Below are 13596 nucleotides of genomic sequence, written 5' to 3'. Positions count from 1 at the left end.
TCTTTGATGCTTGTAGGCTACTCTCAGATTATGGTCCAATCTCTTTTGTGGACACGTGGGAAGTAGGGCTGGGGTAGGAGGGACTATCTGAGAGAATTCCTTTCAGGAGCTCAGCAAACAGAGCACCCGTCATGTTGGGATTGAAGCCCACGTCCCCTGGATATGTATACAAACGGTTTAGGACGCACAATTCTAGTCCTGTATAAGACTTTCTACTTTTTTTAAATATAATATTCAAGTCTCACTCTCTTCCATTCTAGTGCTAGTAGTATGATCTTTGTCTATTAGTAATGATTAGTGATTACTCCAAGCTCAAGTCTTACACCTATCTGCTTGGCACTGACTGACAGGAGTTGCGTAGCACACAGTTCTGTGCACAATGTAATCACATGAACACAACACTATCACAGTCTCAGATTGACATCAATCATTTAATAAGCAGAGCAGAATGTATAAACAACCAAAACCTGAAAACAACAACAAGGATATTTAGAGTTGGATGTTAGGGACATGCAAGTGTCAAAAGAGGGACAGCCACCCTTTTTGTTTGTAAAAAAAAATATTTTTTTTAAATATGTGTATATGAGAAAGTTAATGCATATAACAATTATATCCATGTGAAACATATTTTTATTCATGTATAAATATATCGATCTATATTTCAGGCTACAAAACCACTACAAAGTCTATGTAATGAGTATAAATATATATATATAACATATTTCGTATATGATGAATTAAAAGCAGGTGAAACAAATGCCAAAAGTGGTTTCTTTGTTGACTATTCAGTTGGGAAGGTATCAGGTCATACCAGTAATGCTTGTCACCAAAAGGGCGAAAAAAAGAAAAAAAAAATTTTTTTTTTAAAAGAAAGTTTTGCAATAGTTGATTAGGCAAAAACTGTATGTTACTTGTCATACCATTGCTGACTAGACAAGAATAACATATGTGTTCACTGTTCACTATAGTCAGTTGCCAGTCCGACTTGCATTATCTTTGCTTGAATTCATTTCAAAACTAGTTATGTATCGGTATTGTAGAAGATGAACAAAAAAGTAGCTCCTAAATAAATGAGGTGGGGGGGGGGCGTAAAGTACTCTTTCATCCCCCCCCCCCATTTGATACCCTGATGACCCACTAGCTGAGTGTACATAAAACACTGATCTTAAGTTTACAAAGCAGTGATTACATGTCAAATAAGTGTGAGTAGATAATTACAAAACAAAAGCTATACTTCAATGTTGTCTAAACATTACAACAGTGAACACCAACAATTCTTAAAAGCCTCATAATGAGGTACACATAGACTTCTACTCCTTACAAAGGAGTAAAATTGATACATTTGTTTGTTTCAAAACAGTTTGAGTAGAGCTTGGAACATCTCTGGTTCTATGGAACATTAGGTCAAAATAACAATGGACACAAATACATAGATCATAAATGAACAAAATGTCAAAGCAGACAAACCTCATCAATCAAACAAATAATTAGTTAAGCAACCTCAATCATGGTGGAGAGATACACACCAATTTATGATAAAACAGACTATAATCCTACAAAGTTTGGTGTGATGAGATAGACTAAATGTTTATTGGAACTGACATTTAAAAAAAATACAAAATAAGAGTGTCAGTAAAAAAAACAAAAAAAAAAAAACAACAACACAGGTTAGCCTTTGCTTATCAGTTGTCTGCAGACAAAACCGGGCTTAAGAAAAAAACAAAAATGTAACAATGTCAATAAATTAAGCACACCTTGAAAAGCAAGGCAATACATGACAAAATAGGACACAGGATGTACAATTGTGCATGCCACTTATTTAGTCTAATTGTAAAAAGTATGATTTGAATTATAATTTTACAAAATTAGAACAAGATTTGTATTTTATTAAGATAACATATTCAAGAGATAAAAACAGAAAATAAATAACTCAAACAAATACAAAAACACATCATGCAGTAGAAGCACTGTGTGTATACTTTAACACTTTACAAAGTTTTTTCTCTTAAATTCAAAAACTAAGATAAACATATATAAGGTAGTATAACCTAATATGGTTTATTAAATAGCCATTTATTTTGTAGTATCAAATAGAAGAAATGAACATGTATACTCAAGCAAGAGATGATTGGTAGAGCAGCTGTAAAAAATAACAACTGCTAACTGCTCATTATGACTCAACAAAAAATGTGTTGTTGCAATTAGATACTGGAGTTTGAAACATTGGATATGGAATACACTTGCTATTGATATGCATAGTTGACATTTTCATCACTCACTGTGGAAACAGCAATGAAAAGATAGAGGGAAAGAGTAACACAGCAATTAGAAATTAAATTTATTTAGAGAGGTCATAAATAAGTGAATTGCTTGAGCATTTTATTTTGAAATATTTTATAACTTAGTGTTTTTACCTAGGCCAAGAGATGTTCAGGTATGATCAAATAACATATGAAAACAAAACAAAACAAAGGTGTTAGTGGGTCAAGCCTAATAAAGCAGAAGTGTTAAGGGCTCCTAGAATCCTTAACAATAAGTCAAAGAATTGTACCAATGATTGTGAGCCTTATTAAATGTGTTGTATTGTGTTGGGGGGGGGGGGGGGTAGTAGATTTCCAAGATTTATGTTCCTCTAAAACTGACATTGACTGTGTATTGGGGATGTCTCTAGATAAAGGCTGGATCTAGCATGTACATGTAGAACTGATGGAGAATGAAACATTTTGTTTTTTGAAGCATGGCTGAAAGAAGTGTGCAGAGTTTAAATTGTTAGGTTGGGGACCTTTTGGTTGAAGAATAGAAAAAAAAAAAAAGACTTCTAGAATTCAAGAGTTGAAAGGTTCAATATTTACAAAGATTAAGTGAACCAAGGCAATATATGATCTTCCTCAACACAATACATAACATATAACACAAGGTAAGACAACTCAAATCTAATGGTACACCATCAATCAATTGACATGAATATAAAAAAACAAATATTGATTTTGTTATAAAAATTGTTTTCATTCAAAATAAGTCCGTGAGAAGTGAATGTGATCGCAGCATTTAAAAAAACAATTATTATGTAACAGATGACATCCATTTAAAAAGAAATGTTGAACTGAACCACTCCATATGACATGATACGTGGGGATGATCATACTAACAGAACGTTGTTACATCTGATTTCCATATGACATGATATGTGGGGATGATCATACTTACAGAAAGTTGTTACATCTGATTTCCATATGACATGATATGTGGGGATGATCATACTAACAGAAAGTTGTTAGATCTAATGCAAGAAATGAAACAGTGTTAAAACTGAATCACTTCAAGAAAGTGCTGAAGAAAAAATGCAACCATTTATTCATTAGATTGTATGACCATATTACATTCATTTAATACTAAATGAGTATCATGACCTCAGAATAACTCAGGTCACCCAGTTATGACACTTCAATATGTGATCTGACAAACTCCAGAAATGTTTCAGTACTATGTTACACTGTTGATAAAACATTTTGTACAAGTACAAAACCAAGACTTAATAAGATATTCAATCTCCACTAAGTAGATAAACTAAGTGCACAAAGAACTAGGCATTGAGGTACAGCCTTTCATGACAAAATTTCCATTTCAAGAAAGCCTCTCCTGTTTGTACTTAAAGATCAAACTACAAACATCCTCGGGCTCTAAGACATGCGGATTTCTGTTCATGACTTTACGTACCACAGGTTCCCCAAACACGCTACTTAAATGGTAGTAGATAGCGTAGCGAGGATCATCAGGCAAAATGGGCTCATCTTCTGGCAGAATGGCCATGGTGTTGGCAGCGTGGTGGGGTGAAGTCATGGCCATGGTGTTGGTAGTGTGGTGGGGTGAAGTCATGGCCATGGTGTTGGCAGCGTGGTGGGGTGAAGTGTTTAAATTGTTGCTCAGAGGATGTAGTGCTGGCATGAAACCACTGGGAGAGTAGCTGTGATGGAAATTAACATTTTGATTATGGTAGTTGTGGGGGGCCCTGGCATGTTGAGAGTTGTGGCGTGGGCTGTACTGAGCTGGCATGTTATGCATATAGCCTATCATCGGTGAGACAGGAGCAAAATATGGCTCCTGCATGTAACTTAAAGATGCTTTCCTGGTCTGCTGATTATCAAATGTCTGGTACGGTTGCTGCATGTGTTGCAGAGAGTACTGGTGGGCGTTATTGAATGACTGAACTAGAGGTGGTGGGTAAGTTGGAAGTGGAGGTTGACTGTCAGGTTGTTGCCTCCCATTAAAGAAATATCCATCAGCCAAATTATTGTGAATCTGTGGATCTGATGTGCTATTTTGTCTGCATATCCCTAGAGGTGTGGATGGAAATGGATCAAGTGGCATACTCTGTTGCTGCTTTAGAAGTAAATGATCATCCGCTGCAGAAGCTCGTCTATTGGGGTGTTGGGAAGAGCTGAAAGATCTCCGTAAGCCAAGATGTTCATGGGCTTGGTACATTTTTCCTCCAAATGCAGCAGGAGGCTGAATCGGATTAGACATTGAATCTGAAGCACTGTACTGGCCACTATCACAAAAATATTGACCATACAATGGACCACTCTGTGATTTATCTTCCCAGTGTCCAGATACATTCTGATATTTATGTGGAGACAATGACTCAAATATGCTTAAGTTTGGGATATTTTCATCAGGCCTGTGTAATTGGTGAGTAAGGGAGAAAGTTCTGTCCAGCATATGCTTTTGTTCAGGTTTCAAGACAGCTAACACAGGACTTGAAGTGCGTGTGGAAGATGGACTAGAAATGTGATCTGAAAAAAAGTTGGACTCATTACCTTCATTGGATAACTTCTTAGCCAGAAGAAGGTGTCCACTTAAATATCTTTCAGGCTGCTCACTTTTGGGGACAGTCAGGTGTGAAGGAGACCTTACTGACCTCGAAGGTGAGAAGTTGAGTGGCTGTTGTATATTCTCTCTTTGAAGTACAGGTGATGTGCGAGAACTTTTTACTATGAGATTGTCTGGTTTGATGATATCCTCCTGGAACTGAGCAGAACTAGCCATCAGCCTACCAGTTCTATCACCGGCTGTTTCTCGTGCTGCTGTTTGCTCTGCTTTCTCCAGCATTTTCCTGGGCTCATTCAAATAATCAGCTGTTTTGACTGGCAATACAAGAGACTTGGAGTGAACAAGCTTTGGTTTCTCCTGCTTACCAGAGAAATCTTCAACCTCTGGAGACTCTGTAGGAAACAAAGATTTAGTCCTAGATAGTTTCTGTTTGGGTTGTCTCACCTTTTCTAATTTCTCATTCTGTTTTAAAGTTCTCTCCTGCAGTTTGATTTCAGCCTGCTCTTTCAAAGTATCACTGATGGACTTGAGCGGTGCAGAGCCTCTTTCTGGATGAAAGAAACGACATCGGTTGCCATAAGTGCACTTCTTGCCATAAGGACAGCTATCTTTTGACCTTGCAATGGGTGTTTTGCGAAGGAAATTCTCCAAGGATGGACCGAATCTTCCTAAAGGATCTTCTGGGGGCATAAATCTAAATGACAAAGAAAGAAAACATAAAAATAAGTTTAAATTGACAGCAACATTATTTCAAATGTTCAACTAATAGACAGATACTTCAATTTCTTTTTTTAATTTTTATTTTAACTTGGATATGTTTTGGTACATTTACAAATAAATACAAGTAAAAAGAAGGAGTTTCACTGGGTTAAATTTAAAGAAACTAGCAGAGATGATAAAAGAAGAAGGTGCCATTGTGGGTGAGTCATAGTGTTAAAGTAATTTTTTAAGTCTATACACTACAAAGAATGTAATTTTATCATTTAAATAAAAAGACAGTTATCTCACATCATATTGAATCCTTAATTACTTGTGTTGGTAAATTATTCATTATAACTGTAGTTTATAGTAAGCAAAAAAAAACAAAAAAAAAAAACAAAAAACAAAGAGTGTAGCTCTATGTACCTATCATTAACAAAGGAATACATCAGTAGTCTCTGGTCCACCAGTCTACGGAATTCTTCACTCTCATTGACCAAGTCTCTATACATATCATTAGAAACAATTATTCCTTCAGTTTCTTTTGCCAGGTTGAGAATGTAACGATCATCATAACAAACAACTCTGCGTCCTTTAACCCTGCGAGATGGTGTAAACACAAGAATCTTCTCACATTCCAATTCCAGAAGTATATCTTGATCTGGAAAATACAAAACTACTAGAAAAAGAATCTTGAAAAGAAAATCTTATTTCTAATCTAGTAAAACTGTGAACTAGTCCAGCTACCTGTGATAGGAGCATCGGGACGAGATGTTTCTTTTCGCCACTGGGGTACAAAAGCAGTTATGTCTTTGTGTCCTCGTTCACGAAACCAATCAACAGCAAGCTTGATACCTTTACAAGAAAACACTTGCTTGCCATGGCTGAAACAATAACAAAACATGAATGCACTTTACAGTACAAACCAAAATGATTTTTTTTTCATCACACAAGCAGCAACTACAATCATCTTGAGTGGGTATATGAGAGGCTCTAATACTCTCTGAAGTTACAATAAATAAAGATGACAAAAAAAAACAAACAACAACATATAGAGACCAACAGCAGCCCCATTAGTTATGTTGTTTCAACAAAAACCTTGACACAACTCTAGTTAAAAACATTGATAGGAAGCAGACTTAAAATCTGCATTGAATTTTTAACTTGAGTAAAACTTTTTGAATAATATTGACTTAAGAAGTACATGGGGGAGGAGGGGGGGGGGGGGAAGAGAAAGCAACTATTTATATAAAAAGTTATATGCCGTGCACTGGAATAGTAACTTTTAATGATTCTTAATTAAAAAGTTTATCTTCTATTAAGCTTTATTCAATAACAGAATTTTAACACCATTAATTATTTGTGCAGATATAATATTAGTAAAAATATTTCATAAAAGAACACGACTTTTCATACGATTAAGTTATCCTATAAATAAATATTTCTAAAGGATTTTATACTCTTAAGACTTATAAAACTACTTATATAAGTCTATTATATTCTAGGATACAATGTAACCTTCAAGTAAAGAATGACCTATGATCATGTAAATTTAACAAATCTCCTAGTCCAAAGTCATCAAGTAAGGCTATATGTGTACCCATTTCCTGGATAGTATGATTCAGCATGCTTCACATCAAGTGGGCTTTTCCACTACTTGAGACAGATTTGGAAATAAGGACAATGAATGTATTCTGCTGGCAGCTATTTGTACTTTTTAAACATTTAAGAATAACTTAAAGTGGAACTAACAGATTTTAGATGTTACCTGTAACAAAAAGTGTTTCATTACAAACATTCTTTTAACCAGATTATTCATCCATTTTTAGCACAAATTTACACACTTAAAAAATACTTTTAAGTTTTTGGTCAAGACATTTTAATCTGTACCTAACAAACTGTCCCTCTTTGGCTTCAATGTTAATAGCTTTGTTGATTAGTAACTTGCAACACTAGTTGGTAAATTAAATATAAAAAAAACAAAAACTTTAATCTAAAAAAAAAAAAAAACCCCAATTGGCACTAACTTTCAATATGACTCTTAGTGTAGGAAGTAATATACATTCCTTTAGGTTTGAAACATACAGGAAACATGTAAAAAGAGTAAAGTGTCAATAAAAGTGATGAGACTAACCTCATTGCAACATTACTGCCATCAATAATTATATGTCTGAGGTTGTTACTTTCATTGTCATTCCTTGACTCCATAAGACCAGACATAAACTGGGCCATGTCAGCCTGATTGCCACCTTGGTTTATATCATCTATATTAGCCTCAGGGGAGAGATTCTTACTCTCTGAGGATTCTGTTTCTTTATCTGACAATTTTGTAGCATCATCAGCAGCAATGGTTATGACTTCGCCTAGCAAATCATTCCAGCCACAGTTTGGACCTAGTTTGTGCAAGGCTTTTGAGATCTGATTCTCTGTATAGCCTAGTTTTAGTGCCTGTTCAAAATGCCTGCTGTAGAGGGGGTTGTTTGTGATATCTTCCAATGCACTTGCGACCTCATCATCAGATACATCAACATTCAAAAGTGATAAATTTGGAATCAAATTTTCATCCACAGATTCAAAATGCTGTATAGGAGATGACATATCTGTTGCAGATGATTGAGTATCTAAGCTAGGAAAGTGGTTGAATAAGTATCCATCTTTGGTTAAAGAACTTTGACTAATGTTACTATTAGTATAGTTTTCTTTGTATACCTGTTCTCTGTAATTGTCTAAGAGCATAACTATTTTGGTCCTAGCTGAACACAGACTCTTCTCAGGACCTTGTAAAGAGACCATGAATGACTCTTCATCTCGAAAAAAATCCATAAAAACTAAAGTTGACTTCTGAATGTCACATGATGCAATGTAAACCATTTCAAATTCTTCACAAGTGTTCAGGTGGAAAGTGTCTGAGCTGTAGCTTGTATCCTGTTCAAGATGGCTTCTTAAGAAGTTCTAAGGATAAAAAAATGTCAAATTCAATTAAAATAATATATATATATATGTGAAAAAGATCATATCTGACCCAATTAAACATTTTCTTACAATATAATTAATTATTTATTTTTGTAAAAGGGTTTGGTCCAAATAGGTGGCTAGGCCGTAATTGTAATTTGTCTTTGTTTTAAATGTAACAATAATATCTGTTTATATTTTATGACAAAGTCAACTATTATGATTAATTGAATCAGGGAAAAAAAAACAACCAATGTACTTGTGAAAATATTTTTTTAAAATTAACTAATTAAAATAGGGGATGGTTTCGCAAAGCAGCACATCACAGACCAGTCCAGAAGGGAATCTGGGCCTAAGTCGTCATTATCCTGATTAGTTGTTGGAAAGCATTTTTTTCCAGTGACTAGGCATCGACAGGAGCTCTTCACCCCAAGTCCTATCTGAGGTCTTTACAATGGTAGTGACCATTACTGGGTTGGATTGTAAGTACCATATACGTGGGACACCACACCTTGTTCCTACACCACCCTCCCCAGCTATAAGTGGTCAAAGGCATGTGTAACCATTGGGAATTTACTTCACTGACGACAGCCCCCTGCATAAAATGGCATGGTGGACGTTTGACTGGGTTGCTGAGCTATTTGTTCCATACCCACCCCGAGTAAGCTAATAAAAAAAAAGCTTAAAAAGGGTATTCTGACAGGGGCTTTGTTCGCTACCCATCATTGGCCTATCTACTTCCACTTCTAGATGTTTCAACAGAGGCATCATGTTGAGGATACAGGGGTTGGAATCGTTCAACATCCCAGACTGATATCTGCAAGTGGTAGGATGAGCATCACAAAGGTAGATGAATACTAAAAATACTTAATTTTTAATGGCCTATAGACTTCAAACTAAACCTTATTATATTAATAAATAATATTTTATTACTGGTTACACCAAACTAGCAGTGGGCAGTATGATAAAAATTTAAAGACAAAAGCACTATACACTAATAAAAATACTTTGTTATAAAAAAAATTGAAAAGAACTCCAAAAAGACAAAAGATGTGAAGTCAGCAGAGAGTGCTAGTTGAAAAAGGGTTTGTTAAGTGGCTTTAAAAGCCATGGATGTTAAAAAAGACCTTCCAAACATGTTTTTTTTAAAACTAAAACATTCAGTTAGTTGATGATTTGAACACAATACCGGGTACATATTATACAATCAACATCACAATAGTTAGTTTTCACAGAAAAAATGCATGTAATACATGTATTCTTTGAAATGGTGATTTCGTTTTACCCCCAATGGCTTTTGTTTTATCAAAGATATTTTGCATCTGCAATACTGTTTTTAAAAAAGTAAGTTGACGATAGGACACAAATATGAGTGAATAGGGAAAATCACATCAACATATTATATATAAAAATACACAGTCAGATAAAAGCAGTAGCCAATTCAAAACCCAAAAGAAAAATCTTACTCTGGAATAAATGTAACCTAACACAACTACACCAAGCTGCATTAAACTTTCAACAAACATTCTTATTAGAAAAAGACATTAACCAACCAGTCGATGACCTCTGGAATTTCATTAAAAACCATCTTAAAAGCATTATAGAAAATCAAATACCAACTAAATACACATCAAACAAAATAAATAAATGCTGGTTTAATAATAGACTAAAGAAGCTTTGTAAACAGAAGGAAAACCTATATAGAAAATTTAAAGAAACTAATGCAGAAAAAGAGTTTACAAAAAGTATATAAAAATTAAACACTTAACCCAAAAAGTAAGCAGACAGCTGCAGAGTGAATACATAAACAATGTAATATCTAAAGACAACAACAAAAACCTATGGTCATACATTAAGTCTAAGAAAATGGAAACAACAGGCGTAGCGCCATTAAAAGATGAACATAACATAATACATAATGATAATGAAACTAAAGCAAACATTCTAAACAAATACTTTGCATCAGCATTCTCAGCCCCAGGAGACAAAGACATATTACTGAATTTGAACCAAGTAGACAACATAGAAGATATAGCAGTACAAGAAAACGGAATTCAAAAACTATTAGCCAACACCAAACCAAATAAAGCTTCTGGACCTGATGGTATTCCAGCTAGATTACTCAAAGAATTAAGTAATGAGCTAGCCCCAGTGTTCAAAATACTCTTTCAGGCTTCACTTAACCAGGGCAGAGTACCAAAGGACTGGAAAGAAGCTAATGTCACCCCCCTATTTAAAAAAGGAGAAAAATCTGACCCAGGAAACTACAGACCAGTATCACTTACCAGCATCACATGTAAAATCCTAGAACACATAATATGTAGCAACATCATAAACCACTTAGACAAACATAATGTCCTCACACCATACCAACATGGCTTTAGGAAATATAGATCATGTGAAACACAACTAATAGGACTAATTGATGATTTTTCAAAAGGTTTAGATAATAGTGAACAAATAGATGCTATCTTACTAGATTTTTCTAAGGCTTTTGACAAAGTTCACCACCATAGTTTGCTTAAAAAATTAAAATATTTCGGCATTAATGGTCCACTGCATCAGTGGATTAAAGACTTTCTGATAGGGAGAGAACAAACTGTAATAATAAATGGCTCTAAATCAACACCGATAACAGTAAACTCAGGTGTACCTCAAGGAACAGTCTTGGGTCCACTACTATTTTTAATTTACATAAATGATTTACCAAATTGCATTACTTCAGGAACAAAAATCAGATTATTTGCAGACGATTGCATAATATATAGAACAATAAAAACAACACAAGACACAGATATTTTACAAAGAGAATTAGATGAATTACAGAAATGGGAATCAAATTGGAGCATGTCTTTCCACCCAGAAAAATGTCAGTTGTTAAGAGTAACAAAAAAACTAAAACAAATTAATTCCACTTATCTTATTCATGGCAAACCAGTAACACAGACTAAAAACGCAAAATACCTAGGTGTTATAATAAATGAAAAACTGTCATGGAATCCACATATTGATGAAACTACAAAAAAATCAAACAAAGCATTAGGATTTATTAAAAGAAATTTCTATAAATCAAATAAGAACATAAAACTAAAATGTTATTTAGCCTTGGTTAGGCCAATAATAGAATATGCATCCTCTGTTTGGGACCCCTCAACTTAAGAAAACATTAAGAAACTAGAACAGACACAAAATAGAGCAGTGCGATTCATAACAAACGAATATTCACATTTGACTAGAGTAACACCTTTAGTAAAATCACTAAATTTAGAAAGCCTTCAGGACAGAAGGCTCAAAAGTAAAGTAGCAATAATACATAAAACACTGAACCATAATCTTCAAATACAAAAACAAAATTTAATAAAATACTCTGAAAGACACAAAGATAAAGGCACATTCCTCGTCCCATATGCTAGGACAAATTTGTACAAATACTCCTTCTTCCCTAGTGCTATTAGAGCATGGAATGGGTTGCCTGAGCTAGCCAGGAAAACCAGTGACTTGGCAGAATTTAAGTCATTGGTTAATATGCATGACTAAATGCATGACGCGTAGGACGTAATCATCTTCTTTTTTGAAGTAACGTCTGTATTATATAAGATAAGATAAGTCTGGTCCAGGTACCCATTAGTCTTCATTAGAGTATCTTAGGTTAGGGCTACTCTACTCGTCTTAGACTCTAGACAGAGATTAAATACTATAAAATAGATCTACTCTAACTAAGTAAGTGGGCATCAATATTATAATATATATGTATATATGATTTTAAAGTCTACCTACTTTCGCCGTTTTAATGTTTTCCGGTGGACAATCTGCTTTGATAAGTATGCTAAATGAAGAATCAACATCATGGGTAGCAGCATTTGTGTACACAATTCTGTCTTCATTTTGTTCAAAATCAAGCAATCTATCTTTATAAACAATGATATTTGAATCAGAATCAGCAAGATCTACATTTATTCCATTTTCAGAAACACTAAAAATGTTAATATCACTTCGGTTGCTTGTCTTAACTAATGAAACATTCACTTGAAAAACATTTCTGGTTGTGTTTATAACACGATCAAGTCTTTTCAAAGCACTCTGCTGACTCTCAGAATTGGAAATTTGCAAAGTTATACACTGGTTCTCGTAGGCCATGGCGAGGCCGAATCACGATAAAACACATCTTTGAGAGAAAGCTATTAATTTAGATTAGTCGGTTATAAAAAAATACACACAAAAACTGCAAAGAGGCAATAATGTGTGTAAGTTGAGAATATAAACCTAAGCAACAATTTGTTAGGGATAAAACCAATTCGCCATATTTGTTGACAGTCGCAATAAATATCTTTTGCCCAGAGTTCTTACATTTCCTGTCAGCTGGTGGTACATCACTTATCTATGAAATTGTAGAGCTAGATTTCAACCTAGATCTATGTTTCAACTTTTCATACCATTCTCATTCTCAGTGCTAACATAAATAGATTTAGATCATAGTCTAAAAACAATAGATCTACATTAATTAAAACAAAATAATATTGTTTATTTAGATCTAATTAATCTTGTAGTATTAATTACTAAAGGTACCCTCCCTTATTTTTTCCCCACCCAGGCATATAAATAATAATAAAAGCAGGGTAGGGGGAGCCGGAGCCTAGGGGTTTACAAAATGATATTCAAGACAAACAAAACTCAAAAAAATATCTGCAAAATTTAAATTGCTATTTTGAAAACTATTTAAAATAAACAATTATAATAATAATAATTTTTTTATTTCATGCTGTGACGTATTTGATAAAAATGTGTTAAATAATAGCCCTATTTGCATTTATCAATAATCTTGATATTTTCAATTATCTTATATAAGCCTACTACAGAAGATAATTAGATCCTACACATTTCATGTGTCAATCTAGTGATGCATTTTAATCAATAACATAAACTGATGTGCTAAATCGTTAGCTTTCCAGACTGATTCAGGCAACCCATTTCATTCTCTGAATGCACTAGGGAATTAAAGAAGAAGTACTTGTATAAATTTGTTCTAGCATATGGAATAAGAAATGTGTCTATATCTTTGTGTCTTTCTGAGTATTTCATTAGGTTTTGTTTTTCTATTTGTAAATTATTGTTCAA

At 34.1% G+C, this 13596-nt stretch overlaps 1 protein-coding gene across 1 annotated transcript; it reads right to left on the bottom strand.

Annotated features, from left to right (window-relative positions):
* Window positions 1–412: 412 nt before the first annotated feature.
* LOC106060890 (uncharacterized) lies at window positions 413–12833 on the bottom strand. The gene is made up of 5 exons (XM_056032330.1): window positions 12259–12833; window positions 7664–8481; window positions 6277–6413; window positions 5956–6190; window positions 413–5524 (listed from the first exon to the last, which is right to left on the bottom strand). The coding sequence occupies exons 1-5, from the start codon at window positions 12616–12618 to the stop codon at window positions 3625–3627; spliced, it is 3450 nt and encodes a 1149-aa protein (XP_055888305.1). The 5' UTR covers window positions 12619–12833; the 3' UTR covers window positions 413–3624.
* Window positions 12834–13596: the final 763 nt, after the last annotated feature.

The sequence above is a fragment of the Biomphalaria glabrata genome, chromosome 6, assembly GCF_947242115.1.
Source record: "Biomphalaria glabrata chromosome 6, xgBioGlab47.1, whole genome shotgun sequence".
Classification (NCBI taxonomy): domain Eukaryota; kingdom Metazoa; phylum Mollusca; class Gastropoda; family Planorbidae; genus Biomphalaria; species Biomphalaria glabrata.
This window is presented reverse-complemented; position numbering and strand designations above follow the sequence as displayed.

What these genes read in the sequence shown, in the direction of transcription:
- LOC106060890 (XM_056032330.1), bottom strand. Translation starts at nt 12,618, where the DNA reads ATGGCCTACGAGAACCAGTGTATAACTTTGCAAATTTCCAATTCTGAG. An exon ending in GGCAGTAATGTTGCAATGAG is followed by an intron (nt 6,414 to 7,663) that starts GTTAGTCTCATC and finishes TTATTGTTTCAG; the next exon opens with CCATGGCAAGCAAGTGTTTT. An exon ending in TATTCCTTTGTTAATGATAG is followed by an intron (nt 5,525 to 5,955) that starts GTACATAGAGCT and finishes TTTGTCATTTAG; the next exon opens with ATTTATGCCCCCAGAAGATC.